We start from the raw sequence: 27,771 nt of genomic DNA, 5'->3' as shown, positions 1-27,771 counted from the left end.
GGCTCTAAGCTTCCCATGGAGTCTTATCTTCTCCAGACTGAACAACCCCAGCTCCTCCAGCCTGTCAATAGCTAAATAGCTGTGGTGGCCTGCCATCCTTTTGGGGAGCACCTGCCTCAGTAAAACTGAATTGCTTCTGCCCCCAGGGAAGGACGTGGGGCTGTACCCCCACCTGCACTGCTTGGGCTCACGTGGCCAAGCCCATGAGCTACAAAACCACCAAGACTTTGGCCCCAGCAACATTGTCCTCTCTGTGTTGCCAGCACAAAGGGCAACTCTGCCCCCTTCCCATGGCACCAGCATCAGTCTCCACTCCTGCACAACTACTCCTGCCCGGACCCACACTCCTCGGTGCCGGCAGGAGCAGGCAGACGTTGCTGAGAACCCTTCAAACCACGTTCAAATGCCAGGGATGCAGTCAGGACCTCCTCCCTGCCTGACCCTCAGCCCTGAGTGTTTGCTTGGGACCCAAGAAAAGACATTTAACACACAAAACAGTGCCATCTTTAACACTTTCAAATCAGTTTTCTTAGTTTCAGAGAGTGGCGGAGTGGGGCTGGCTGGAGGGCAGGGTGGTGTCAGGGTCACACCTCATCCAGGGACTGCTGGGCAGAGCAGGCAGTAGCAGCAGGCAGTACAGTCAGAACAGGCAGCACAGGTAGCACAAGCAGCGCAGGCAGACAGGCAGACAGGCAGTACAGTCGGTACAGGGAGTTACAGGCAGCACAGGCAGTACAGTTGGTACAGGGAGTTACAGGCAGCACAGGCAGCACAGGCAGTACAGGCACACAGGCAGTACAGGCTGACAGGCAGTGCAGGCAGTGCAGGCAGTACAGTCAGTACAGGCACACAGGCAGTACAGTCAGTACAGGCACACAGGCAGTGCAGGCAGTACAAGCACACAGGCAGTACAGGCACACAGGCAGTACAGGCACACAGGCAGTGCAGGCAGTACAGGCACACAGGCAGTGCAGGCAGTACAGGCAGTACAGTCAGTACAGGCACACAGGCAGTACAGTCAGTACAGGCACACAGGCAGTACAGTCAGTACAGGCACACAGGCAGTGCAGGCAGTACAGGCACACAGGCAGTGCAGGCAGTACAGGCACACAGGCAGTACAGTCAGTACAGGCACACAGGCAGTACAGTCAGTACAGGCACACAGGCAGTGCAGGCAGTAACAGGCACACAGGCAGTACAGTCAGTACAGCAGCAGGCAGTGCAGCCAGGCAGCAGGCAGGCCTGTCACGGGGTGCATGCGCTACGTGGAGGCGTGACAGCTGTTTCCGCTGTCATCTGTGGCTGCTGCCTAAGGAAAAAGTTTCTCCTCTGGGCAGGCTGCCCGACCAGCTTGAAGGCTCCCGGCAGCTCCTCGGCAGGCAGCCCCGAGCAGTGGGAGCAGGTAGGACATGGCTGTTCCCTGCACCTCTGTCCCCGTTGCTGCCCCCAGCACCCCCTCTTCATCTGGGACTGGCAGGGGGCATAGCAGATGGGGGCTGTCTGAGCCCCCCCATGCCCAAATCAAGGCACTTCACTGGTCCTGAGAGGGACTGGGGAGGTGGCATTGCATGTTTGGGGGGTGTCGTCATGTTGTTTCCTCTCCTGCAAAGCCTCGGGGGCACAGACCTGGGCGAGCCTTGGGGACACACTCCTGTGGATTGGGGGTTCCTAGTGAGGGCAGGTGGGGGCTGGCAGTCCCTTGTCCTCTTCCAGCTCTTCTGACCCAAGTTTGCTGTGCAAGCAGCTGAGCTCCCCTGTGCTCCTCCTTGGCTCTGCGTCACTGGGTTCTTTCCACTTGGGGTCCCTCAAGGGCTGAAGGGTGCTGAGAGGCTCTTCCACCCACTCGGAACAGAGGGACAACACTCAGACAGTTTGTGGGCAGAGATCCCATCCCCTCCTCCAGCCCTGCTGTCGGCTGAAGGCACAGGGAAAGCAGGACCCAGCCCACAGGACTTTCCCGGAAGGGCAGCTCGGCATCTCTCACCTCTCCCTCTGCTATCTCCAAGGATTTTTCTGGGGGATTAAGGCTGCACTGACCCCACGGCAGGGGGTGGGGACTCAGTCATGGCTTCCAAGCGCCAGGCATCCTCCTCGAAGCAGCCAGACAGCAGGGAAAAGAAGGCAAAAGGGGAAGACGAGGACGGCACCTGGAGCTCCACCTTGGCAGCCCTGAAAACTGCTCCCAAGGAGAAGCCCCCTGCCACCATTGATAGGCTGTGCCCCCTGAGCACGGCACCGGACGCCCGGGTGAGAGCAGGGCTGAGGTACCCAGAGGGCAGGGATGGGAGGGTGTGGGTGGGAGGTTGGGGGAGTCCCAGAGCAGCCCCTGCCCTGTTGACACAGGGTCAGCCCCAATTTTCCTTGCAGACCCCCATGTGTTCCCACTGGGACATTTCTGGACCCTCTCCTTCCCCAAACACTGCCCAGGTGCCAGCCCAGGCCGTGTCACTCGCTATAGGTCTATGAGGACTATGACTGCACCCTGAACCAGACCAACATCAGTGCCAACAACAACAAGTTCTACATCATCCAGCTCCTTGAGTGTGATGGTGCCTACAGTGTCTGGAACCGCTGGGGCCGCGTGGTGAGTCCACCCTGGCACTGCTCATCCCCTGCTCCTCAGCTGTCCCCACCCTGCCTTCGGAACCCCAAAAGCTGAGGGTGAACCTGGTGGTCCCCATCCTTTTTCCCTGGTCCCAAAGCGAGCAACCACCTGTCCTGCTATAGCCCTTTAATGGGGGGGCTTCAAGGACTTGCCCCCACATAACATGGTCAGCCTGGCTGGGGCACATGGCACCTGTCACTGCAGTGAATATGAGTGTGACAGCCCAGCAAGGAGTCCTGGGGTGTCTTCCTGAGCTGGTGGCTCAGCATGTTCCTGCTCACTGCCCCACAGCCTTGCTATCACAGCCCTCCTGGTTCCTGCCTGCTTCCACTGGCATGGGGCTGGTGGAGCAGGGATGCAGGGGAGGTCCTGACCGCTGCTGTCCACTGCTAGGGAGAGGTGGGCCAGTCCAAGCTCATACCCTGTGCCTCCCTGGAAGCTGCCAAGAAGGACTTTGAGAAGAAGTTTCGGGAGAAGACCAAGAACAGCTGGGCAACAAGGGAGAACTTCATTGCCCAGCCGGGGAAGTACACGCTCATCGAGGTGCAGCCAGGGGCTAGGCAGGAGGTGGAGGTTGCCCTCAGGGTGAGTACTTCAGGCACCCAGGGTGTCACCGTGGTGGGATGGTCCTCATCGCACTCCTGGTCCACTGAACACCACGACATCCAAGAGGGTCAGCAGGATGGGATGGGTTTTGAGGGGAGTCTGGGTGCGTGCTGGAACAGCTTGAAGGCAGAGATTTGGGGCTAATGGGTTAAAATGGAATGGGAGGGCATCTTGAATGAGAAACATGGCCTTCTGGGTGGCAGTGGCCATGGAAAGTGGAGGCAGCACCTGCCTGTTGCTCTGCTGCCCCGGGACCAGGCTCTCCTCACAGAGATGGGCAGCGCTGGTGCTGTGCTCCCACAGCCTCTCACAGGCTCGCAGCTGATGTGGGGTGTCTGCAGGTGGATGCTGTGGATGGGGACAAGGTCTGCAAGCAGCGGGTGCTGCCCTGCACCTTGGACAGAGCCACACAGGACCTGGTATCCCTCATCTTCAGCAGTGACATGTTTCGGGATGCCATGCAGACCATGAATATCGGTAGGAGGCAAGGGATTGATGGGTGGCGTGGGCTCAGTCTGGGGGGGAGGAGAACGGAGCAGAGTTGCTGATGGATTTTAGAGCATCCCCTCTGATATCCTGGCACCTGATGGGACTGTGGACACCTCATGCTGGTTGCCCACACTTGCCCATAGTGATACTGGACGTTCTTGGAAGTAGCTGTAGGGCAAGTGGGGTGGATGGGTTCACCTTGTCCTCCCCTGTAGACGTGAAGAAGATGCCTTTGGGGAAGCTGAGCAAGCACCAGATCGTGAGGGGCTTTGAGGCACTGGAGGAGCTGGAGGCAGCGCTGAGGGAGCAGCCCCCCCAGGCCGCACGCCTGGAGGAGCTCTCCTCACGCTTCTACACCATCGTGCCACACAACTTTGGACGGGCACGGCCACCCCCCATCAACTCCCCTGACCTGCTGCGTGCCAAGAAGGACATGCTGTTGGTGAGATGCCAGAGCACATAGTGGGTGGCATCCCTTCTCAGTGGGGCAGGAGCTGCTGGCAGGAGGCTGGGCTTGCCCTGGTCCCCCGGCACAGTGCCCAGTACTGGCGGTGAGGATGTCCCTGCTCTGTCCCTGCCAGGTGCTGGCCGACATTGAGGTGGCACAGAGCCTGCAGGCACAGAAAGTGAAGGAGGAGGAGGAGGAGGAGGAGAAAGAAGTCGCTCATCCACTGGATCAGGATTACGCCCTGCTTTGCTGCCAGCTTTCCCTGCTGGACCCAGCTTCCCGGGAATACCAGGTGCTTCTTATGCCACAGTGTCCCATAATGGGAAGCAATTATGTCAGGCCTGTGGGCACCCCAAAGGTTCCTAATGTCTCAGGGGGACCGTGGGCATTGCTGGGATGGCTGCCTGGAATGACACAGCTTTTTTGCCTCCCCCTTGGCAGCTGATCCAAACCTACGTGACGCAGACTGGGCACAAACTCCGCATCCTCAACATCTGGCAGGTGGCCCGAGATGGTGAGGTGAGGAGAAGGTGATTTTCCCCATGTCACAGTGGGGAAGCCATGGTTGCACCCCAGGATTGCTTTAGGGCTTCTCCATCCAGGAGGGGATTCAGCCCAGCTGGCCAGGGCCAAACAGGCACCCCATCTCCTGCCCCTCCAGCCAGGCACTGGGGCTGGACTGGGTAGGTGGGTGGCAGTATTCCACCCCTGGGCACCCATGTCTCCCTCTGTGGAGAGCCCTTAGCTCTGCATCTCTCCAGGATGAGCGTTTCAAGGCCCATGATCTCCTGGAGCACCGGCGCCTGCTTTGGCATGGCACCAACGTGGCAGTGGTGGCAGCCATCCTGAAGAGTGGGCTGCGCATCATGCCCCACTCGGGCGGGCGCGTGGGCAAGGGCATCTACTTCGCCTCTGAGAACAGCAAATCAGCCTGCTATGGTGAGGGTCCTGGGATGGGCAGGGCTGCTCATGATGCCCACAGGGTCTGTGTGAGCCTGGCTACCTTTGCATACCCCCTGCCAGGCAGCTGTGGGCATGCCAAGCCCACGACTGGTCCCTGTGTCCCAGCATGGCCTGGGCACAACCAGATGGGAACACCAGGGATGGTGTTATCATCCCCATCCCTTTCTCCCATGGCAGTGGGCTGTACATCTAAGAAGGTTGGCATCATGTTCCTGACGGAGGTGGCCCTGGGCAAGCCCTATCGCATCACCTGCGATGACCCCACGCTGTGTCAGCCACCTGCTGGCTATGACAGTGTCCTGGCCTGTGGCCAGACAGAGCCAGGTGAGCCTGGGGCAGGAGCGGTGTGGTAGCTGTGGGCCTGTGGTGGGCACAGGGCATGGGGGGAGAGAGGCCAGATCTCAGGTTTGATGTGGTGGTGGGGTGCCTTCTGGCCCAGATCCTGCACAGGATGAGGAGGTGCTGCTGGATGGCAAGAAGGTGCTGGTGTGCCAGGGCAAGCCCATCCCCATGCCTGCCTACAAGGACTCCTCCTTCAGCCAGAGCGAGTACCTCATCTACCAGGAAAGCCAGTGCCGGATCCGCTACCTTGTCCAGCTCCACTTCTGAGGGTGCCTGGGAGCACCGTGGCCCTGGGCCAGCACCAGCTGGTGACACCCATCAGCCCAGAGCACAGCGATCTGGACACTCCGGCCACCCCACCTGGGGCTTGGCGAGGGACAGGCTGGCATGGGGACGGAGCTTGCTTTGGCTGTGAATAAAAGCACCGTGCCTTGCATCGAGCAGTGCTCTCGCTTTCCTGCCCAGCAAGGCAGGTGTGTTATAGGGAAGGGTGTCAGTGGGTCGCTGAAGGGATGGCACGGGTGGCTCTGGAGGGGCCAAAGCCTTCAGATGAAAGCTGGTGTCTTTGAGAGCCAGCTGCTCTTGTCACGTTAGCAAGGCACATGGCTCATGCCCACCCCGTGGCATCAGAGCTACAGAGGATGAGCCAGATCTGCTGCCCTGCGTGGGCATGGAGGAATTAATCCATCCATCCTGAGGGTGAGTGCCCGTCTGGTTCCTGACACCTGACCTCCCTCTAGTGCCATGCCTGCTGTCCTGCCTCAGCCTGGCACCCATGCCAAGCCCTTCTCTGTGCTCACATGTGCCCCTTGTTCGGGTGCTCAGGCTGCCAGGGAAGGGCAACTCGCAGCTGTGTTACCCCGATGCCCCATGAGTATCCATGTGCCAGTGGAGATGATTTGCTGCAGACCTGCCTGTAGCTCTGTCCCTTGAACCCCAGGGACCTGAGGGCTGAGCTGTTCCTCTGGAAGGACCAGGCCTGGTGGAGTGGGTGGCCATTCTTGGGGGGCACAGGGCTCAGGGACCCCGGTCCCCCCTTCCTGAGCCCCTGCCGGCTGCTAGGACCCAGCAGCTGTCCCCGTGGGACTGCCACGGGTGCAGGCAGCGCAGGCAGCGCTGGGAGTGACAGCTGGTGCCATCCGCAGCTGGCGGGCTGCAGGCAAACAGGATGACGAGCGGGTGACGGGAGCGGGGAAGGGGGAGCGTGGCCTCACACAGGGCCGGCAGCCCCGGTTCTGCTGCGGGAGCAACACCAGCAAGAGGGACCCCAGTGAGGAGAGGAGCATCACCCATCTCCCCAGGAGCAAAGGTGCGCTGAATCCCATCCACCCCAGGTTCCCCTGTGGCCAGAGCAAGAGGGTTGGGACAGGCAAGTTGTGCTGTCCCTCCTTGGGACATACTGGTGCCATTGGAGAGGGGGACGGGGTGTCAGGCTGGCATGGGTGCCCACAGGTTCTAGCAATGCTATCCCTGGCCAGCTTGTGGACAGCCTGGGTGCCAGCTGTGGGACAGCCAGGGTGCTATGACTTCTCTGGCTACCTCTCCCTCCTCCAGCACCTTAGAGGTGTGCTGGTTGTCTCTGTGTTTCTCTGTGGCTCTTCTCCATTTTGGTTCTTTCCCTTCACACCCTGCTCCCCATCCCAACAGGCAAGGAGAAGGTAGCAGCCATGGTTGTGGTGGGGTTACCCTCTCTGGGACACAGGAGAAGAGCCCTTGCTGCCCAGGCACCAGAACTGCTGGCTTAGCCCTGGAGGGGGATGGCAAGCCAGACGGGGTCAAACACCACGGACAGCCTAGAGCTGCTCTCCATCCCCAAGCACTCCATTGCCCAGGAGGTGGTGGGCCTCTTCTGCATGATCCTGCTCACCCTCACCGCCCTGGTGGCAAACATCGTGGTGATGGTCATCATCCTCAAAACACCCCTTTTCAGGAAGTTCATCTTCGTCTGCCACCTCTGTGTGGTCAATCTCCTCTCAGCCATTTTCCTCATGCCCCTGGGGATCATCTCCAGCTCCTCCTGCTTCAACAGGGTGATCTACAGCATTGCTGAGTGCAAGGCCGTGATATTCCTGAATATCTGCTTCATCAGTGCCTCCATTCTCACCATCTCTATCATCAGTGTGGAGCGGTACTACTACATCGTCCACCCCTTGAGGTATGAGGTCAAGATGACCATCAGGCTGGCAGTGGCTGGAGTGATTTTCATTTGGGTCAAGTCTGTTCTCATCACTGTCTTGGCACTGGTGGCATGGCCTCACGGTAATGGGGCCACCAGCGCCAGCCGCTGCACAGTCTACTGGAGCCCCGGGGCCCACAAGAAGGTTTTTGTGATCCTCTTCAGCATCACCTGCTTCATTCTGCCCACCATCATTATCCTTGCTGTCTACTCCAGCATCTACCGCGTGGCCCGGACTGCATCCCTGCAGCAGGCGCCTGTGCCGGCACAGGCAGTTGCACCCAGACACCGATGTGATTCCATCGCCAGCCAAGTGACCATCCTCACTGCCAGGATCCTGATGCTGCCCAGGCTGATCCCAGATCGCCTTCTGGGAAGCAACAAGGCCATCCTCACCTTGGTCCTCATTGTGGGACAGTTCTTGTGCTGCTGGCTGCCTTTCTTTGCTTTCCACTTGCACTCCTCTGTCACTGTTGGCACTCTGGGTGGTGGGCATGGGGAGATGGTGGTCACCTGGATTGCCTACTCCTCCTTTGCCATTAATCCTTTCTTCTACGGGTTGCTGAACCGCCAAATCCGTGAGGAGCTGGCCCGGCTCCGGCGCAGCTGTCTTAACCGTCCACTGGGTCAGGAGCTCTGTCTTTCCATCTCAGAGGCTTCTGTTCAGGAAAACTTCTTGCAGTTCCTCCAGAGAGCAACTTGCACACTGGAGACCCACACCAGCTGCATCAGCCCCAGCCCCAGGAACAGGCTGGACCAGACCACAGCGGGCTTCCCCACCCCAGGTCAAGTTCCTGAAGAGAGCAGCTGAGAAGGAGGCTCTGTTCCACTGTGCTGGGCAGGAGACCTGCCAGGGACCTGTCAGACCTGCTTGGACCCAATCTCTTGGATTTGGGGGAGTCCTTGTTCAGGTTTTACCTCTTCTCTGAGCTTGTGCTGGAAGATGGTTTGTCTCTGTGTTTCTCTGTGGCTCTTCTCCATTTTGGTTCTTTCCCTTCACAGCCTGCTCCCCATGCCAACAGGCAAGGAGAAGGTAGCAGTCATGGTTGTGGTGGAAGAAGGCAAGGAGAAGGTAGCAGATCTGGGGAAGTCACATCTCTCTTCTGCAGGCTGGAATTGTCTCCGGCTCCACCAGCACAGCCCAGTTCCATGGATGGGCTCTCCTCAAGACATGGAATGCTAAGGGGCTCCTGCACAGGGGCAGGGACACCTCCATCTCCACTGCCCTGCTGGGAGCTCTCCTGGCCAGTGGGAAAGAGCAGATGTCCCTTGCATTCTACCCAGGAGCAATGTTCCAGCTAATGCCACTAACACCAGTAACACCAGGGCCCCGAGCCCCCTGCTGAGCCTGGATGGCAGGCATGAAGACCTCCATCCTTGACTGTTTAACCCAAAACTAATGTCTGTGTGGAGGAGCTCCTGCTCCCTATAACACTGATCAGGAGGACACACTCACAGGGCTGGCTCTGGCTGTGTCACTGTTTGTCCTGCTGGCATGGCAGCATGCAATGCCCATGGCCATGCCTGGCCATGCCCTCTGTCCCCCTTAGCTGGCAGTGATCACCCCCCTGGGGGGGAACTGGCTGTCCGGGGGTCCATGCCAGGCTGTTTATGGACACAGCTGCCCAGCTGAAGCCCGGCCAGCAGTGCCACGTGCCAGCCAAACCGGGCTGCTGGCCAAGGGCACACTGGGGTGGACATGGTGACACAGGCTGGGGGGGGGTGGCTGTGTGGGGGCAGCAGCAGCTGGGCAGATGGGATCAGGAGCTGCTGTTCCACTTCAGTCTCATTGCTTTTGAAGGGCTTGGGGACACTCTCATGGGGTCCCCAGTGCTAGAAAGAGGACTGGACCCTTTTGGGGAAGGCTGCGGGGGTACATCACCCCCAGCCCACCCACAAAGGTCCCAGGGATGGTGTTGGCATGGCGGGTTGGAGATGTCCCTTCTCCAGTAATAACTGTAGGCCTGAGGGAAAACTGCCCTATGGCCTCTCTAACTTCCCTGTGGCAGGGAGGGGCTCCAGGAAGACCCCCAGAGAGATGGGGCTGAAGGCCAGCATCCCCTCCTAGACACAGGGATGCCCTTCCAGCCACCACCCAAGTACCCAGGAGCTGGGGCCACCCCTGCTTTGGGGGAAGTCTCTATCCAGGGTGGGGAATATTATTATTATTTTTGTTGTTATTGTTATTTTCTTGTAAATTTTATCTTTTTATTAAACCATTGATAAGTTACAAAGGAGGAAAAAATATAGACTCATATATATACAGCATTTCCAAGCCAGCAGGGACTGGCTCTTGGATGGGGTTGCTGGGAGGCGATTGCCCCAGGGTGGCCCAGCAAGGGCCCCCCACCAGAGCCAGTGGAGGGGGGACTCCTGGAGAGGCCAGGCAGTCCTCATCCAGTGGGACCTGGCTTTTGGGTGCCAGATGGAGTGTGGGCGTGAGCAGGATGGCAGGGCAGGCAGGGTGAGGAGCAGGAGGCAGGGGTCCCACACCAGCACAGGGCACTGGGAGAAGGGACCCTAGGCCGGCAGGGATAGGCTCCCACCCATTACCAGGACACATGGTCTCTGTGCAGAAAATCAGGGAGGGGGGCACAGCGCTGCTGGGACGAGCAGCAGGCAATGAAACAGCCCCTTCCTCCAGCGGGCATCACCACCAGGAAGACCCTTCCCTTCCCTGGGGTGGGGGACATGGGGCACCTGGCAGAGGCTGAGGTCAGGGTGGGTGATGGGAAGGTGTCCTTGCTACTGAGGAGCACCCTGGACCCCCTGACCCACCCACCAGTGGGGTTCAGTAGGGCGAGAACTTCTGCCGGTCAGCTTTCTTGGTGCCGTTGGCTGCCGAGATCTTGGTCGTGTAAGTGGTGGTGCCGCCATTGGGACCTGCCATGGAGGATGGGGACAGTGCCAGGAAGGACACCGGCTTCAGGCCAATGAAGTTGGAGAGGGAGATGGCGTAGGGGGTGCCCAGCAGGGCTGGGGGGGCTGGGGCAACGGCGGGAAGTGCTGCACCGGAGCCTGGGGCAAGGGGCTGGGAGAAGCCCATGCCGAGGTCCATGGAGCCAGGGCCTGGTGGCACCTGGGAGGTAGATTTAGCCGTCTCTAAGCTGGGGAAGCAAGAGAGAAGGATGATGGTGAGTACCATGGTGACAGAGTGGTTCTCCCACCACGTGAGGGTGCAGGAAGCACGTGCCCCATCCTTTCTGGCACATGTCTCCATGGCACATCCTGGGTATCCCACTGAGCAGGATTAAAAAGCTGGGGCTCAAATCTGGTGGGTCTCGGGTCCTGCACCTACCGCCGCAGGATCTCAAAGCACCACCCCGCTCATCCTTCCTGAGGATGCTGTGGTGGGGGTATCCTCCAAAAGCTGCCTTGGAGTGCTGGAGAAGTGCCACCCCGCACTAGCACCCAGCATGAGTCCCTCCCAGGCTGACACCTACCAGGCTGTGATGAGGTACTGAGCCAGGGTGATGCTGACAGGGGTCCCTGTGATGGTCACATGCCGCTCACTGGAGCCCTCGGTCTGGTTGCCAATCTTGATATGGGCGCCCGACATCTGCCTGATCTCGCTGATCTTGCTGCCGTGCCGGCCGATGATGCAGCCGATGAGCTGAAGGGGCAGGGATGGGGTGAGCCAGAAGCAGCCAGAGCAGTCTTGCCAAGCAGGGAGCTCCCAGGGGTTCACCCGGACACATCCTACACCTCAGAGGGTTGGTGAAACTGTGGAAGGTGCTGGGAGGGCAGGTCACTGCTTTCCTTGGGCAAACCTTACTTTTGGTCTCACTCAAGTCCCTCTAGCTGGCATTGTGCCACATGTCAAGGCCATTCCTTGGCATTGGCCAAACCCTTTCCCCCTGCCCTGTGTTTCAGTTTCCCTTTTCTTCTGCCCCAGTTACTCCCTCCTGCTCCTAAGCTCTGGCAGAGCCTCCACTGTGTGGGCCAGTGGGTGCTGGCCTCTGCAAAGTGCCTCTGGGATGGGACACATGGGTGGGGACAAGCTGTGGTCCCCCTTGTCATTCCCAGACCAATACATACGTCGTTGGGCACCAGGAACTCCTGGGAGCTGCTCTGGGAGCTGGCATCCAGACCTGGAGAGAGAGACAGGGATGTTAGCAATGGGGGGGGCAGGTCTCCAGTAACTCTGTGCCCCTACCCCAGCCCCATACTGGGGTGGTCAGCGGCTCTGGGGACAAAACTGGAGGATCCCTGGGGAGAGGCAGGGAGGACAGGACATAGACAAGTCATAATTTGGTGCTGGTGCTCTCTCACTGCAGGACTGGGGACCACTGGTGGGTGCAGGGACCCCAGGAAAACAATGACAGGGTTGTGCTGGGGGGGGAGGTAGACGTGCTGGGGGGGGAGGTAGACATGCTGGGGGGGCTGGGACTGGGAAGGGTGCAGAGGATGGAAACCCCTTCATCAGGGCCAGGTGTCAGGGTGGATCAGGAGAGGCACCCACACCCCCAGCCTTGGGGGGAGCATGGGAGATGCTCACCTGGCATCATGGTGGGTGCATGGCCCAGGGGGGCAAAGGGAAGCGCGTGCCCTGACAGCTGCTGCAGCTTTGTCACCTGCCCAGGCAGTGCAAAGAGGAGGAAGGTGGTGTTAGGGGTGATGGCAGAGGGTCCCCTGTGCCCCAGTGCCTCCCAAGACAGGCATTACCAGCAGCACCCATCCTGGTGGGCACAGACCCCGTTGCTACAGGGACAGACTCACCTCTGCAGGAGAGACCCCACTGTACTGGCCCTGCATGGAGAAGCCCTGGGGAGAGAAAAAAGGGGCATCAGTGGGGAGCCAGGTGGGGACCATTGTCTCAGGTCACTCCCCCCTGGCACAGAGAGACTACCCTGAGCCCACCAGAGTTTCCCCTTGCTGTCAGAGGCTGCCCCCCTGGCCACCTCATGCCCTTGGAGATGCTGTGGCCTCTTACCTGATTGCCAGAGAGCAGGATGGTGCCCAGGGAGAGACCAGGGTGGTAGGGTATGGTGGCCCCCTTCGGAGGCGACTGGAGACAGAAGGAAGGAGGTGGAGGAGATGAGAGATGAAGCTGAATGCCCCTGTAGCCCCAAGGACCCTCTGCCCCTTTATGCCTCCAGCAAGCTGGGCATAGCCCCCAGCACCATGAAGGCATGGTGCTCCTATGGGTTTCCACACAGGGGGACCCTGGTGTTTGGGTCCAGATGGGCATGGGAAGCCTTGGGGAGGGGGAGGTGGGTAGCAGATGCCCCCTGGGCTGGGCATGGGGCTTGGCGGGTACCTCCAGGATGACAGCGCAGATCTGCCTCACACACTGGATGATGGTGTCTGGCACCCCCGAGACGGTGACAGCCCGTTCAGTGGAGTTGGGCAGCAAGTCACCAGCCACCTGCACCTGTGCCCCTGTGCTCTGCAGGAAGCAAAGAGAGATGCTGGCATCCTCCAACCACTCCCTGCCAGGGCTCAGCACCTCACACCTCCCCTGTCCCCCTCCTGAGCCCCCAGGGACCATTGCAGGACCTGCAGGGTGGTGCTCCCTCTCCTGCATCACCTCCCCCAGCCCCTGCGGGACTGTGGCAGCCCCCACACCCAGGGCTCTGTGCCTCCAGGGGAAGAAGGGGATCCCACATCCAGGCTGCCCTCAGCCTCACCTCCCGGATCTCCCGGATCTTAGCTCCCGCCTTGCCGATGAGGGAACCGCATTGGCTGGCCGGGATGACGAGGCGCAGGGTCACGGGTGCTCTGCCTGCTGACACCCCATCGCCCCCCGCTCCCAGGTCCTGTGAGGGATGTGGGTTGCAGCGTCAGACCCCCAGGATCCCGCAGGTGTGGGGGCACCTGGCGGGGACGTAGGAGGGCTGTCTACCTCCTCCAGCTTGAAGGCGATCATGGAGACAGCACGGAAGACGGCATCGGTGGAGCCGGTGATCGTGGTGATGCGCTCAGGGCAGGACCCTTCCGAGATAGTGATGCGTGCGCTGCTCTGGGGACAGTGTCACACCCCATTAGGGATGTCACAAGCCCTGTGCTTCATTACTTCTCCCAGGGGTAGCCTCATAGGGGAAGATTGATGCCTTCAAGCCTGAGCCTTCCCCTTCCCACCTGCCCCAGGCAACTTTCCCTGGGGTGCCGCTTTGTTTTCCCTGGTTCCACCTGGGATTTAGGGGGCCAGGCACATGGGAGCCACCAGGTATAGGCCCAACAGGCAGCAGGACCTGGCAGCCCATCAGCATGCCCTTACCTGCTCTCGTATCCTCTTAACAGTCTCTCCTTTCTGCAGGTAAAGGAACAGGGTGGGTGGTCAGGTCCAGGGGAGCCAAGGGCTGGCAACACACAGGACCCCAAATCTTACCTTGCCGATGATGCTGCCGATCTCCTGAAAAGGAAGACAAGAGAGGCACTGTCAGCAGGCAGCTCCCTGCCTGCCACATCCCTCCTCTGCCCACAGCCTGGCAACAGGCAGACCTTGCCCTAGGGACACTGGGTGACACTGGGCCATGGGAATGTGCCCCTCCCTGGCCTAGGATGGGGAAAGAAATCCTTCTGGGAATGCTATTCCCAGGAGAGACTGGGAGCAGGGGAAGAAAACAGGGCATGGTGAGGAGCTGGAGCTCCAACATGGCCCCTCACCCCAGGCATCACTGACCCCCCCAGTGGCACTGAGCCCCCTGCCATTACCTTGCCGTGCATGAGCATGCGGAGGGTCAGGGTGATGCTGAGCTCCGTCTCCTCGGGACTGCCGCCCATGCCACTGGCTCCGTCCGGCGATGCCATGGCGGGAGGGCGAGATGAGCCTGTGGGACATGGTGGTCTTCAGACAGGGGGGATGCCCCAGCTAGCCCCCCACCCCCAGATCTGCAGCTTGAAAATCCTACAGCTGGGAAATGGGGAAACTGAGGCAGGGGCAGCACTGTGCCCTGCTCTGGCAGGGGAGGTTCACACGGCCCCATGGCACCCCACGGGCACCCTGCACCCCCAAAAGGGACCCGCTGCTGTGTGTCTGCCTGAGCTGCCTTCAGTCTGTCTCACGTAAAGCCAGGAACTGGATGGGTACAGGGGAAAGCGGCAAGGTGTGTGGAGCATGGCTGTAGGATAGGATTCTGTTTGCAGACGCTTGCTGGAGTGGGGAGAGCAGAGGTGGCCTGGGTGATCTCACAGGCTATGCAAACCACCTTCTTTCTCCTCCTTCCTTCCCCCTGCCCATGTGCAAAACCCCAGGGGAAACTGAGGCAAGCTCCCTGATTGGGACCACCCCAACCAAACCACAGCATGATGCCCATTGACTGATGCCGCTGCACCCTGTCCCTTCCCAGAGCACCCCCCCCGGACCCTGTTCCCGGGGTGGCCGTGGGCGGCCAGTGCCCCTGGGAGGAGGACAATTACTGCGTGTCCAGGCCCGGGGTGGGCGGCTGCGGCACCGCTGGCTCCCGGCGAGCTGGGCGATGCCAAGCAGCCTTTGAAACAAAGCACCCGTGTTGGGGCTGGGGCCGTGTCCGCGGGCATGCGGGGGGGGGGGGGGGCGGCTATTTTAGGTGCTGGCAGGACTCGTCACCGCTACAGCACATCTCCTGCATCAGGGTAACGGGGGGGGGGTGGGGGGTGGGGGTGGCGCACCCCCTAAGTGCTATGGCTCGCACCCCCGGAGTGGTTTGAACGCCCCGTCTCCACCCTCCTGTTACCTGCGGGCTGGAGAAAGGTGGAGAGACTGAAGAAGGGGAATATTCCCATTCCTGATGCAGGGGAGCCTGAAGTGGGGCGGAGGGGGAGGGATGCACCCCCGCTGTAACCCCTTGCCGCGGCATCCGGAGCTGTGTGCGGTGCCGGCAAGGGACCGCGCAGCCGGCCGGGGTCCCCAGTCCCCCGGGGATGAATGGCAGCAGGAATCCGCCAGGGACAAAAGACCCCGCCGGCGGAAGAAGGACGAGGCTGGCGGTGGGACAGAAGGAACGCAGCAGGGCCACGAGTGTCCCCCCACTGCCACAGACAACGCGTGGGGGGTCTGCGGGCAGGGGGGTGCTCTCCCCCAGGTGAGCCAGGCTGGCAGGGACGCCAAAGGTCCCGGTGATGGGCACAGGCCACCTGCATTGGGACAAGCCACCAAGCTGGGCACCGCCCGTCCTTCGGGGCCACCTTCGGGTGGCAAAGGGAGGGGGGGACGATAGGAGGAAGCCCCACCCCGTTCCTGGGCAAACCTCTCTCTGCTCGCCCTCCCGGCCGCCCCAAGCCCTCTGGTCCCCGCGGAGTGGGGCCTGGCGGGTACCTTTCCGTGCGCCTCGTCCCTCCACCGCCGGCCGCCCCGCTCAGTGCCACATTGTCCCCGGCGGCGCCCAGTGACACCCGGGGCAGGAACAATGAGCCGCTTGACAGGCCAGGGCCAAGCTGGCAGCCCCGGCCCCCACCCCGGTCCACGCCGGGGCCCCCCTCGCTCTTCCCCTCTCCCACATCCCTCCCTCCGGGATCCTATTACAGCGGATAAGAGACACTAAAAGGAACAATGCACCCTGGGTAAGGCCATCTGCCACCGCTGGGGACATTCCTGGCCCCCCCGGCCCCCCTCCCTTTGGCTCACACATCGCCCCTCTTTGTAATTGCGTGGTTTTTTTTTTCCTGGAAGCCGATCAGCTGGCAGGGCTCGAGGGCTCAAAGGACACCGGAGCGGGCAGGGATGGGGCAGCTGGCACCCCAGGGCCTGCTGGCACCCCGGGCTGCTGCTGTGAGGTAGCGCCTGGAAGGGCAGGAGGCACCCCTGCATGGGGGGGTTGGGACAGCAACAGGGGACCTGAGCCATCTGGGGGGACAGGGATGCTCCAGACAGGGGTCCTGCCGTACTGCCAGGGCAGGGACCAGCTCCTGCACCCCTGGCACTTGCCTTGTGTCCCCCACATGGGCATCCTGCACCCACAGAAAAGTGCCCCCCCCCCCCCATTACCTCCCCCACTAAATCCTCCTGCGCCCTGGCGTAAGCAGCTAAAGCCCAGGCAAGCTTGGGGAAGGGGGGGCACTGGGGGGGCACCCTGCTGCCGGCTCCATCTGTGCCCCGAGTGCCCGGTGCAGCAGCACCAAAGGCAGAGGATGCAGGTGGCAGGCAGGGGTCTTGTCCCCCTGTCTGTCAGGCCTCCCCACCCGCCCCCTCATCTGTTCGTGTTGGGTAAATTGCCCCCCACCTCCTCAGGGTGCTGGGTGGATGCTGCCGTGGGCAGGAGCCTGCCGGGGCTGGCAGTTCCCTTTTAAGCCCCTGTGGATTACCCTGGACTTGGGTGTGTGCCAGGAGGGGTGGGAGGAGGAAGAGGAGGATGAAGAGGAGGCTGGGGACGTGGCTGTCACTACCTTGAGGGACCTACCCGTCCCTGAACACAGCCCTGGGCCTCCCTCAGCACCATCTGAGGTTCATGGGGGTCCTGTCAGAAGTGATGGGTGGGCTCCAGCAAGGCTGGCACTCACCCACCCACAAGTCCCAAATGTACCATCCCTCAGAGGCTGCATCTTCCCTGCTGTCACCCCTCAGACCTGTGTGGGACAGCAGCCATGGAGGCGGGCATGAGGGAAGGAGGTGGGAAAGGTGGAAAAGTAGCAGGATGAAGGTGGCAGGAAAGCAGTGGCAGAGCCTGGGGTTTTATTTGGTCTCGAGAGAGGTGGGTGCTGGTGTGGGCCAGTACAGTGTGAGTGCCAGCCGAGCACCTGGGTTGGCACAAGGGTGCATGTGCAGGCAGAGGGGTGGGTGGGCTGGCCACATCCCCCTGCCCAGGTCCCATCCTGTTCATTTCAGCTGCTGCAGGAAGGCCAGGAGTCCATGGTGCCACTCATTGGGTTTGTCCAGGTAGCAGGCGTGTCCTGCACCCTGCAGCATCAGCACCTGGTGCTCAGCGAGGTGCCGCAGGTTGTTCAGGCTGGTCTGCCCCAGCTCCGCGTCCTGGTCCCCGTACACGATCAGCGTGGGGGTCTGCAGAGGGGGAACGCACCCTGAGCCTGCAAGTGTCACCCAGGCCCTCACTCCTCCTGGCCAGGGACACCCTGGAGGGGAGACACTTGCCCTTCTCCCCCACCCAGTATGACAAAGGGAAACTGAAGCTCAGACTCCTGGGTCTCCAATTGTCCCCTCTTTCCCTCCCACTACCTCACATTTACATTCCTTCATCACCACATTCCCCTTTTTCAGTGGCAACAGGGTTTCTGGCCCGCTTGGCCTTTCCCCTGCCCAGCCCCAGTACCCGGGTCCCCTCTTCACCATCCCCTCCCAGTTCCCTGACCTCCCCAGTGTCCTTCCAGGCCGTACTTTGATTTGGGCATACTGCTCCGCCGTGAATTTCTCAGTGCAGATGGGTGCCACAGGTACATAGGCCTTGAACAGGTGGCTGTGCTCTAAGAGGAAGGGCAGCGAGTACATGCCACTGAGCGATGGGCTGATCACCACAGCTGGACCCAGGCCCAGAGCCTCCAAAACTGCCTTCAGGAACGCTGCCGGTGCTGGCTGGCCCACGGGCGCTGGTGCGACGGCATCCTTCGAGCGCCCCAGCCCTGAATCATGGGAGACAGAAGTGGCCCTGTCAGGCTCCACACCACCTCAGTGACTGGGAGAAGCCAGCACACCACGACACCAGGGTTGCCATCCTGGCACCACAAACCGGTGACTACCCCACCTGACTCTAGGGCTGTGCTCACCACACCTTACCCGGCAGGTCGATGGCCACGGCTCGGTAGCCGTTCTCGGCCAGTGTGGCGAGCGTCCCCACCTGCAGCCAGGTTTCGGAGGAGAAGCGGATGCCATGCAGCAGCAGCACTGTCAGCTTGGGCACTGCCTGGGCTGGCTCAGCTTGGCGGTAGAAGAGGGTCTGTCCTTGCACTGTGACAGTGCTCTCAGTGATCCGCGGGGTGGCCATGCCTGAGGGCCGGGGGGCTGTTCAGTGGGGTGACACGTGGGAACAGAAGGGCTGACAGGCCTTCTGCTGCTGTTGAGGCCTGGCAGTGGCAGGAAGGCAGGAGAGCTATGAGAGGTCACACCGGCATCACCTTCACTGTGGTGGCACCAGCGGGGTCACTGATGTGCCAGGTGGGCTCCCGGGCCTGCAGCCCTTACCTGCTGCTCCGCGCACGGGGCCGGCCCCCTCTTGCCTCTTCCCCGCTGCACCACGGGAGTGGGGGTGCCGCGTCCCGGGGCCAAAGACCGACGGGGCGTGCGAGAGAATGGCGGCACCGCCTCACGGAGCGCAAGGTCCGGGGCGGCCCCGGGAACCACTGGGCAGAGCCGAACCCTGCCCCGCCAAGCGAAGGCGAGCTTTACCGAGCGCAGCCGAGTCTTGCCGAGCGAAGCCGAGCTTTGCCGAGTGAAGCCGAGCTTTGCCGAGCGAAGGCGAGCCCTACCCGAATTCTACCGAGCCAGGTCGAGCGCTGTAGAGCAGAACCCGAGCTCTGCCGAGCCAGACTGAGCCCAACCCGCGCCCTGCCCGAGCTCTGGCGAGAGCTACCGAGCCCCTGATGAACATAGCCGAGCTCTGCCGAGCTTAGCCGAGCCCCAGCCCATCCCCGAGCAAGGGCTCCACTCCATCCCTCGGGGCTGCGGCGCCGCGGGCTGCCGCCAGACGGAGCCCGAAGGCTCAGCGGTGCCGTGCACGGCGGGGCCGGGGCCGAGCGGGGCCGGGGCCGAGCGGGGCCGGGGCCGAGCGGGGCCGCCAGCGCCGGGCGGGGGCTCGGGCAGGGCCCGGGCCGAGCAGAGCAGCGGGGACCGGGACCTGTCCCCCGCAGCAGCGGGGCCGGGTCCCGCAGCCCCGCGCTGCCGCTCTCCTTCTCCAGCGGGAGCGGAGATGCTGCTTGCCCGCAGCCGCCTGGGGCTGCTGCTCCTCGGGGCGCTCCTCGCTTTCCTCCTCTACGTCTTGCTGCCGGCCGCCCGGCGCTCACGGCCTGACGAGGGGAAGCGGGGTTGGCGCGCGGCCAACGGTACCGTGAGGACGGGGATGGCTGCGGGAGAGCCCCCCGTGTTCTACAGGGAGGCTCCCGCAGCAGCTGTCGGCCCCGGGAGGGGGGTCAGCCCGCCGGCATGGGGGGTGGCAGGCCCTGGGGTCGGTGTTCACCAGCCCCCGTGGTCGCTGGACGCTGCAGGCATGGCAGCCTTCCTGGACCCCTTCCCACCTGTCTTCCCCCACGCAGGCCCGATGTCCTCTTCCTGCACGGCCAGGCATTCACCTCCAAGACGTGGGAGGCCTTGGGCACGCTGGCACTGCTCGCTGGAGAAGGCTACCGTGTGGTCGCAATAGATCTGCCTGGTAGGACCATGGCACTGTGCTTAGCTGATCACTTTGGGCAGCTCCAGTCCCTCATCTTAGTCGCTGCTGGGCTCTGGATCTCTTTAGGGAGGGCTCTGGATGGCTACTGGTGATTCCTGGGGCAGTGTGCTCGGGATTTGTCACTGTCCTGGGCCATTGATGGCTGCGACTGTACAACCCTGGGGCTTCAGCAAGTGTCCATTTTTTGACAAGCCATTGAACCCTGGTGAGGAGAGACCATTGCAGGCTGCACAGTGCCCCCTGACCACCCTATGCCCTCTTCCCCATACCAGGCTATGGGGATTCGCCCCCAGTGGAGATGGTGGTGACGGCACAAGGCCGGAGGACTTTCCTGGACCATGTCCTCCAGGAGCTGGGCATGCAGAGGCCTGTTCTCGTCAGCCCCTCCATGAGCGGCCGCTTTGCCCTGCCCTTCCTCCTGGCACATGGGGACCGGCTGGCCGGCTTCGTGCCCATTGCACCTGTGGGCACCAAGGACTACACTGCTGAGCAGTACCAGGGGGTCCAGGTGGGTTGTTGGGCTCTTGGGGGCTGTCCTGGGTATTGGTGAGCCTTGTGAGCCAGCTGGCTGCAGGGTGATGTGGAGGGTGGCACTGTTTTGGGGTGAGTGAGGGGGACCTGTGTCCCCCAGCTCATGAGGGTGCTGGCACCTGCCTCCCCTCAGCTTTGCAGCCCCCTGCGGTGACAGTCCAGGGGGAGCGTGGTGGCCATTTACCCCTCTGACAGCTGCTCTTGTTTTCTCTCTCCCCTTACCAAGACGCCCACCCTGATCCTGTATGGTGACCGTGACACAAGCCTGGCTCCCCAGGCCCTGCAGAACCTCCAGCACCTCCCTAAGCACCGTGTGGCCGTGCTGCCCGGTGCTGGCCATGCCTGCTACCTGGACAAGCCAGAGGACTTCCACCGGGCCCTGCTGGGCTTCCTGCACCAGCTGAAGTGAGCGCTGCCTCCTGCCTGCCAAGCAGAAGGCGTCCAAGGGATTGGGAGACACAGAGAGCTGGCATGAGGGGTGCTGTTCCCTCTTGGGGTACCCCCAGGGTGGCGGGGGTGGGGACTGGCGGTGTCCCTTGCTGGCAGGACAGGGTGTCGTCTGTCACGAGATCAATAAACTGATGCTGCTCTGCTTTCTGCGTGTGTCCCCAAGCGCCGCGGGGCTGCTCGAGCTCCAGCCTCATCTCTCTGCCCCTAGTGTGGGGCCAGGAGGGTGGCCCGTGCCCCTTGCGTGCACCCTGCCCCTTCTGCTCCCCCCGCTCCTCCCCTGCCCGCCCCTGCCCGCCTCCTGCCCGCTGCTGCCGGCGGGGCGGAGCGGAGCGGAGCGGGCGGAGCGGGGCCGGGCGGGCAGCGCCGGCGGCAGCAGTGCTGAGGTAGGGCCGGGGGCGGCGGGGGCCGGGCAGCGGGGCCGGGCAGCAGCGCCCGGCACCCCGCGGGTGGGTGCTCCGGTGCCTTCGCCCCCCCCCTCAAGCCCGGGCCAAGGTATCCTGCACCCCCCCCTTGCACCCCTCGTCTACCCCCTTGCACCCCCTTGCCGCACCGTTCTGCACCCCTAACCGTGGTATCTTGCACCCCCTGCACTCCTAACCACAGTATCCAGCACCCCTCTGCCCTTCTGCCCGTGCTGCACCTGCACCCCAATAACGCAAGTGCTGCAGCCCTAACCACGGTGCCCTGCCTGCCCTCTGCTTCACCCTGTACCCCTAACCACAGTAGCCCTGCAGCCCTACCCGCGGGACCCTCCCCTGCCCACAACTCTAACCGTGGTGTCCCTGCATCCCAGCTGCGGTACCCCTGCACCCCGCTGTGCCCGCTTCCTGCACGCCAGCCATGGTACCCCTGTACCCGACCTGTGCCCCTTTGCACCTCCAGCCACGGCACCCCTGCACCCCTAACCACAGTCCCACTGCACCCCTCATAGCCTCTCTGCAGCCCCTGCTCCCATACACCCCCCCGTGCTCCCCTTCACCCCTCCTGCTGAACCCCCATGTGCCCCTAAGTACCCCACATCCTCCTGCTCCTCCAGCACCCCTCAAACAGCTCCCACAGTACCCTGGCACCCTAATGTGGTCCCCCAGTACCTCTGTCCTCTGTTAACACTCAATCCCCCTTCACCACCCCCATTTCCCTGCACCCTCAGAGCCTTTCCTTGCAGCTCTCCTTCATCCCCTTAGCCAGGCAGTAGTTCCCTTCTCCCTACCTGGACCCCCTTACACCAGCATCCCGCCTTCCCTGCCTGCATCCCCCAGCATTCCCCCAAACCTCTAACCCCTGGCTAATCCCAGCTACCTGTCTCCCTACTTGACACACCCCTCTTCCCCTCTACCCTTCTTCATATTCCCCCACCTAGTTGCCCCCCTTTCCTCCCAGGTAGCCCTTCCCTGGATTTCACCCTTTGCCTGGGCATCACAGCCTGTCCTGGCACTGTGTTTGGGGCAGGAACATGTGTGTTGGGGGAAGAAAGACAGGACAGTGTGGGAGGCACACCCCATCCTGCTCTGTACCCAAGTGGGGGGGATTTCTCCCATGGTGGCAGTGTCCCAGGAGTCACATGGGGGAGACCTTTGCCCCATCTCCCTTCGGTTTCTGTGACGACTGAGTGTGAGGGCGGACTTTGGAGGGGCCGGTGGGTGATTAACCATCTTGCAGCTCTTTCCCCAGAGCTTTGCAGCCCTGGTCCCAGACATGGCACCTGGGAAGCCCGGGAAGAGCACAGGGGCCTCAGAGAACCCCTCGGTTACGCTTTTCCGGGAGTACCTGAGGATTGACACCGTCCACCCTAAACCTGACTATGGTGAGGATGGGGGGACAGGATGGGGAGCCATGTGGGGATCTGGCAATGCAGCTTTGCAGCTCTGATCTTTGGACCCAGGTGCCCAAGTCCTGTGCTGGGGCTGTTTTGATGGTGGTTTTAACGAGTGAACTCCTTTGCGCCTTATCTCTGCTGGTGCCTTTGGCTGGGGCAGGGACGTTTCAAGTGCCCTCAGAGCTGCTGTTTGCTTCTTCCAGTCCCGTGCTCCTTGCTTCCTTTTCCATGCTGCCCTGGCTCTGGGATGAGTGATCTCCTTTTGTTAACATTTATGTCTTTCCACTAAAGTACATTTTATTGGTGAGGAGCTCCCAAAACTCCACTGGAGAAACATTCCCCCTGAACTTACCCGCCTTCAATTTTTATTTTATTCATATTTCCCAAGTCCTCACCCCAAAGGGATGGTGATGAGCTGCTCCTGTCCCTGCTCATGGCCACCTCTCATGTCCAGGACCTGCAGCACCTGCCCTCTCTTGTCATCTCTTTCCCTGGTCTGGGAACCCCACAGAGCCTTGGGGTCCCTGGGGGGTTGCAATGAGAAACCCCGCTGTAACTCTGAGCATCCCTACTCTTCCCCAGATGCGGCCATCCGGTTTCTGGAGCGTGTCGGCACCGACCTGGGCTTGGCCTGCCAAAAAGTGGAGGTGAGCAAGCTGAGGAGCAGCCTCCAGTCTGTCCACCCATCTATCCACCTGTGTTTGGGTCCTTAGTGACCAAGATGTTCCTCTGCCTGCACCCAGAGCTGGACAGGAGTGAATCCCCTCTGCCTGTAATCCTCTGCTGACCTGAGCCCTTCCTTAAGCCAGTATTCTGGCTGCTCCCCACTGACCTTTGCAGCTGCCTGTGCTATGATTAGCTGGGGACCTGGCAGGGTCACGTTGGCTGGGGCCATCCTTCCTGCTGGGCACTGGCTGTCCTGGGAGACTCCCGGGCACCAGGGGAAGATGCTGGGTTTGTCTTCCCTCCTCTGAATTGCAGCCAGGTTTGGCACCTGCAGCCGGGCTCTGGCTGGCTGTGCGGGTTCAGGCAGGCCTGCTCCCTCTCCCAGTGGAGAAAGGGGTGACTGGCCGGGTGGCATCCAGAAACTTTTCCTAAGCTGATGCTTTTTGGCTCCAGCCTGCTGGTCCAAGCCTTTCTGTCCCCATCCTGGACCCTGGTGACATCCTACCTTTGTCCCACAGGTGTGCCAGGGCCGTGTGGTGCTGATCCTGACCTGGCAGGGCACAAACCCCCGCCTGCGCTCCATCCTCCTCAACTCCCACACCGACGTCGTGCCTGTCTTTGAGGTGCTGGGACAGGGTGAGGGGTGGGAAGGGCACGGAGGGGAGGACAGGGTGGATGGGAGCTGGTGCCCTCTGTGCCCCTCTGCCATCATGGATGCTGTTCCCTGCAGGAGCACTGGACCTACCCACCCTTCGAGGCAGTTAAGGACTCGCAAGGCAACATCTACGCGCGGGGTGCCCAGGATATGAAGTGTGTCTCCATCCAGTGAGTGGAGGGCTCTGCACCCGCTGGGTGGGCACGGTGCTGGTGGTGTCTCTGAGTGATGCAGGACAGGATGCCACTGTCCTCAGGGTCCCTGGGACCAGAGGTGCCACCGCTTGACCTGCCCTGAGGTGGCTGAGAGCACACAAGCCCCTCTCCTCCACGATGACCAGACACTACCTTCCCTTGCAGGTACCTTGAGGCCATCCGGAGGCTGAAGACAGAGGGAAAGTCTTTTGCCCGCACCATCCACCTCACCTTTGTGCCTGGTGAGTCCCCAGGCTGTCCCCTCTCAGGAGGTACAGAAGGGGCTGGCAGCTGGGTTGTGCTCTGGAGTCTCCCGTGGCAGCCAGGCACCAGGCTCTCCAGATTCCAACCTCCCCTAGCTCAAGGCTGGAGAGGTTTCCATGTCTGAGGACATCGGGTGTGCTGATGGCATCCAAGCTGGCATGGAAGGAGGCCTAGGGGGTAGCGGGCTGGGGGATGCCCCAGTGCCTTCCTCCATGCCAGGCTTTCCCCCACAGATGAGGAGGTGGGCGGACACAAGGGCATGGAGATGTTCGTGCAGCGCCCTGAGTTCAAAGTGCTCAACGTGGGCTTTGCCATGGATGAGGGTGAGTGGTGATAGGGCTGGCACAGGGATGTGTCTCCTCTTGGCACACACTCCTCTGCCTGTTGGCATCACTCCCCAGGCACCAGCATCCCACATGCTTCCAGGGACCCCCTTAGGGGATCCTTCCCCTGGGCAGTGACCCACATGGTGCCAGTCTGGAGGGAAAATGCTGCCAGGACAGAGCAGAGGGGGCACATCATGGCACCCCCATGCCCCACTGACCCCCTGTCTGTGTCCACCACAGGCCTGGCCAGCCCATCTGACACCTTCAGTGTCTTCTATGGCGAGAGGAGCCCGTGGTGTGAGTATCTGTGTGTCCACTGCCCTGTCCCTGGCTCTCCTGGGCACTGGGGCACTGGTGCTATCCCAGGCTTTCTGCTTCACCCTTCCCTCTACGCCTACTGCTGCAGGGATAAAGGTGAAGTGCATGGGTAGCCCCGGGCATGGGTCCCGCTTCATCAGCAACACGGCGGCTGAGAAGATGGTAAGAGAGGGGGTACACCCTGTGCTCCCCCCGTGCTGCCCTGGGCTGCCAGGCCCCTCCCCATGGGGCTGGTCCTCACCCGCTGCCCTTCCCTCCCCAGCACAAAGTCATCAACTCCTTCCTGGCCTTCAGGGAGAGCGAGAAGCAGAGGTAGGAGGAGATGGGCAGTGGGATGGCAGTGGCTTAGTTCAGTCCATGAAGGGGGTCCTTGGGATCCCAAGCCAGGCTGTGATCTGGCGCTGCTGCCCTGTGCCTCAGTTTCCCGTTTTGCATGATGGCAGGGTGGGGAAGCACTCCTCCCCACGGGAGCAGATAGTGACTCTCCCTTGCATCCCCCAAGGCTCAAGTCCGACTCAAGCCTGACCCTAGGGGACGTCACCTCGCTCAACATGACCATGCTGGAGGGGGGCGTCTCCTTCAACGTGGTGCCCTCCGAGATGGCCGCCAGCTTCGACATCCGCATCCCACCCACCGTGGACCTGAAGGTGGGCACCTTGCCAGCCCCACCCAGGAGAGTGGGATGAGGATACCCTGCTCACACTCCTCCTCTGGTCTCTGCCCCAGGCCTTCGAGGAGCAGGTGGCCACGTGGTGCCGCGGTGCTGGGGATGGTGTCACCTATGAGTTTCACCAGGTGAGGGGTCTCAGCCACCTGGGCGTATCGTGCCTGTCCCTCCCCTGCCAAGTGCCACCTCCTTGCCCCTTCATCTGCCCTCTCCCTCTGTCAGAAATGCATGGACCAACACATCACATCCACCGAGGAGTCGGACCCGTGGTGGAAGGCCTTCAGCGGGGTCTGTAGGGACATGTAAGTAGTGTCCCCAGGAAGGGTGGAAGCCTGGGAGGGACATCCTCTGGTGGAAGCCAGGTGGTCCCTGGGGGTCTCTGGGGTCATGTCAGAGGCTGGGATGGGGAGCCCTGTGATGTGCCAAAGCATCTCCCCGTTGCCCCCCAAAAGGGATGGGACTGAGTGTCCCTCAGGGCTGAGGGATGTCCTGGCACAGTCTTTGCCCATGGGGTATGAGGGGGACAGGGGACTTGGCTGGCCCTGCACCCATGCTGACACAGGGTCTCACTTGACAGGAAGCTGCAGCTCAAGCTCGAGATCTTCCCGGCTGCCACTGACAGCCGCTACATCCGAGCGGTGAGTGCGATGCCAGCAGACCTGCAGCCCCAAGCAGGAGCTGTGTCCAGGTGAAGGGGGGCACGTGGTGCCCCTGCCAGCTCTGACCTCACCTTGTGCCTCCCCATCTCCAGGCAGGACACCCTGCTATTGGCTTTTCGCCCATGAACCGCACCCCGGTGCTGCTGCACGACCACAACGAGTTCCTGAATGAGCAAGTCTTCCTGCGGGGCATTGAGATCTACGCCCGCCTCCTGACTGCCCTGGCTTCAGTGCCCCCGCTGCCTGCTGAGGGCTGAGTGCCTGGCAAGGGGCAGGAAGGGGGTGCCAAGCAGAGACAGCCAAGGCTTTAAAAAGAGGGGCAGGGGCTGGGCACAGCAAATACCTGCTAGTGTGCTGGGGATGCAGATGGCATCATGCCACATTGGCTGTGTTCAGGGCTGGCCTGATGGTGACACCCAGGGGGTTATGTCCCCCTTGGCCAAGTGCCAGCAGAGCCTCATGCCCAGGTGCCTCCAGCCTTTCCTGGTGTTGTCAGTGCCTCCCTCTGTCCCTGTGCCATCTCTGGCTGCACTGGCTGGGCGGTGAGGGGCTGGCCAGTGCCCCACTCTGCCTGCCCATGCCTCGTCCTGCCTCCCTGCTCACTTGCTGGGGGAGCTGGGGCCAGTGCTGCCCACCCTCCCTGTCAATAAATCTTGCTAAGCACAGCCTGGAGCGGAGCAGTCTGTCTGTCTGTCTGTCTGTCCACGATGGCGCTGCCCGCAGGGTCTCTCCCAGGCGCTGCCGATTTCCTCGCACGGTGCGGTTTGCTGGGGTGCTTCTCCTCCCCTGGGCTCATTGCCTGCACGACAGCAGAGCGGGCAGGATCCTGCCCGGGCACGCTGAGGGGCCTCTGCTCCCGATCAGCCTCAGGGGACTGGTGCTGGGGTTCATCCTTCTCCTTCCCTCCCTCTCTCCAGAGCTTCTGCTGCAGTGCCGCTCCTGCAGACCCTCTGGTCAGGGCAGGCAGTGTGCGGGTCTGGGCAGGCAGCTCCGCTTACCTGCCAGAGCTGCCATCAGCTGCATCTCCTCCTTGCTTGTTCTGTGTGGCTCCCCAGCACCCCAGGGTGTGGGATCTGTCCCAGCCATGCTGTTCCTTAGGGAAACCAAGGGCCCACTGAGCGAATTGGGGTGGTTTTACACTGCTCGGGAGACTTGCAGAGCTGCTCCATTACAAAAGGTTGGGGGGAAGCCAGGGATCTCCCAGCCTCCTGACCTCTGTTTTAATTAAGAAAGCTGCTGGAACCCTTGGGGGGCTGGGGATAATGAGGCTGCCCCATGCCGGGCTGGGAGAAGAGATGAGGCTGGTGGTGATGAAGCACTGAGAGAGAAACCACCAGCT

At 61.8% G+C, this 27,771-nt stretch overlaps 6 protein-coding genes and 1 long non-coding RNA gene across 14 annotated transcripts; 5 read left to right on the top strand and 2 right to left on the bottom strand.

The window, feature by feature from the left end:
• Positions 1-1,423: 1,423 nt before the first annotated feature.
• On the top strand, positions 1,424-5,889 carry PARP3 (poly(ADP-ribose) polymerase family member 3). The gene is made up of 10 exons (XM_039558796.1): positions 1,424-2,247; positions 2,459-2,584; positions 2,999-3,190; positions 3,553-3,688; positions 3,916-4,142; positions 4,282-4,440; positions 4,590-4,667; positions 4,910-5,087; positions 5,289-5,435; positions 5,551-5,889. Exons 1-10 carry the CDS (start codon positions 2,065-2,067, stop codon positions 5,718-5,720), a joined length of 1,596 nt encoding a protein of 531 aa, XP_039414730.1. The 5' UTR covers positions 1,424-2,064; the 3' UTR covers positions 5,721-5,889.
• A 106-nt stretch (positions 5,890-5,995) lies between these two features.
• Positions 5,996-9,863, top strand: LOC104683246 (probable G-protein coupled receptor). Its single transcript, XM_039558803.1, has 2 exons — positions 5,996-6,762; positions 7,101-9,863. Exon 2 carries the CDS (start codon positions 7,211-7,213, stop codon positions 8,438-8,440), a length of 1,230 nt encoding a protein of 409 aa, XP_039414737.1. The 5' UTR covers positions 5,996-6,762; positions 7,101-7,210; the 3' UTR covers positions 8,441-9,863.
• On the top strand, positions 6,769-9,863 carry LOC120410651. The gene is made up of 2 exons (XR_005602952.1): positions 6,769-7,111; positions 8,663-9,863. It is a non-coding gene; the product is annotated as an uncharacterized LOC120410651 (long non-coding RNA).
• Positions 9,813-16,046, bottom strand: PCBP4 (poly(rC) binding protein 4). 3 transcript variants are annotated; one of them, XM_039558800.1, is made up of 13 exons: positions 15,869-16,046; positions 14,287-14,402; positions 13,961-13,984; positions 13,850-13,882; positions 13,475-13,591; positions 13,260-13,388; positions 12,890-13,018; positions 12,563-12,637; positions 12,349-12,393; positions 12,128-12,203; positions 11,668-11,720; positions 11,073-11,242; positions 9,813-10,736 (listed from the first exon to the last, which is right to left on the bottom strand). In XM_039558800.1, the coding sequence occupies exons 2-13, from the start codon at positions 14,380-14,382 to the stop codon at positions 10,421-10,423; spliced, it is 1,263 nt and encodes a 420-aa protein (XP_039414734.1). In that variant the 5' UTR covers positions 14,383-14,402; positions 15,869-16,046; the 3' UTR covers positions 9,813-10,420. The 3 variants fall into 3 exon arrangements, with proteins under 3 accessions (XP_039414734.1, XP_039414736.1, XP_039414735.1); XM_039558802.1 differs by lacking the exon at positions 15,869-16,046 and having other exon boundaries at positions 13,475-13,586; positions 14,287-14,312; XM_039558801.1 differs by lacking the exons at positions 13,961-13,984; positions 14,287-14,402; positions 15,869-16,046 and having other exon boundaries at positions 13,475-13,661; positions 13,850-13,864.
• On the top strand, positions 15,412-20,852 carry ABHD14A (abhydrolase domain containing 14A). 2 transcript variants are annotated; one of them, XM_039558805.1, is made up of 4 exons: positions 15,412-15,635; positions 19,750-19,865; positions 20,159-20,394; positions 20,644-20,852. In XM_039558805.1, the coding sequence occupies exons 1-4, from the start codon at positions 15,475-15,477 to the stop codon at positions 20,824-20,826; spliced, it is 696 nt and encodes a 231-aa protein (XP_039414739.1). In that variant the 5' UTR covers positions 15,412-15,474; the 3' UTR covers positions 20,827-20,852. The 2 variants fall into 2 exon arrangements, with proteins under 2 accessions (XP_039414739.1, XP_039414738.1); XM_039558804.1 differs by lacking the exon at positions 15,412-15,635 and adding an exon at positions 19,267-19,621.
• LOC104683447 (protein ABHD14B) lies at positions 17,191-18,901 on the bottom strand. Of its 3 annotated transcripts, none has more exons than XM_039558809.1 (4): positions 18,683-18,901; positions 18,278-18,487; positions 17,882-18,123; positions 17,191-17,548 (listed from the first exon to the last, which is right to left on the bottom strand). In XM_039558809.1, the coding sequence occupies exons 2-4, from the start codon at positions 18,483-18,485 to the stop codon at positions 17,366-17,368; spliced, it is 633 nt and encodes a 210-aa protein (XP_039414743.1). In that variant the 5' UTR covers positions 18,486-18,487; positions 18,683-18,901; the 3' UTR covers positions 17,191-17,365. The 3 variants fall into 3 exon arrangements, with proteins under 3 accessions (XP_039414743.1, XP_039414742.1, XP_039414741.1); XM_039558808.1 differs by having other exon boundaries at positions 18,278-18,590; positions 18,683-18,899; XM_039558807.1 differs by having other exon boundaries at positions 18,278-18,564; positions 18,683-18,899.
• Positions 20,853-20,977: 125 nt separating the features above from the next.
• LOC104683245 (aminoacylase-1) lies at positions 20,978-27,109 on the top strand. 3 transcript variants are annotated; one of them, XM_039558798.1, is made up of 15 exons: positions 20,978-21,250; positions 22,539-22,671; positions 23,266-23,330; positions 23,868-23,972; positions 24,080-24,174; positions 24,364-24,440; positions 24,696-24,785; positions 25,029-25,085; positions 25,195-25,268; positions 25,369-25,418; positions 25,609-25,753; positions 25,833-25,901; positions 25,996-26,075; positions 26,351-26,411; positions 26,525-27,109. In XM_039558798.1, exons 1-15 carry the CDS (start codon positions 20,999-21,001, stop codon positions 26,687-26,689), a joined length of 1,518 nt encoding a protein of 505 aa, XP_039414732.1. In that variant the 5' UTR covers positions 20,978-20,998; the 3' UTR covers positions 26,690-27,109. The 3 variants fall into 3 exon arrangements, with proteins under 3 accessions (XP_039414732.1, XP_039414731.1, XP_039414733.1); XM_039558797.1 differs by having other exon boundaries at positions 22,527-22,671; XM_039558799.1 differs by lacking the exon at positions 20,978-21,250 and adding an exon at positions 21,279-21,359 and having other exon boundaries at positions 22,527-22,671.
• The last annotated feature ends 662 nt before the right edge of the window (positions 27,110-27,771 follow it).

The sequence above is a fragment of the Corvus cornix genome, chromosome 12, assembly GCF_000738735.6.
Source record: "Corvus cornix cornix isolate S_Up_H32 chromosome 12, ASM73873v5, whole genome shotgun sequence".
NCBI classification, from domain to species: Eukaryota; Metazoa; Chordata; class Aves; order Passeriformes; family Corvidae; genus Corvus; species Corvus cornix.
Note: the sequence above shows the minus strand (reverse complement) of the source record. Positions and strands in the feature narration are given on the sequence as shown.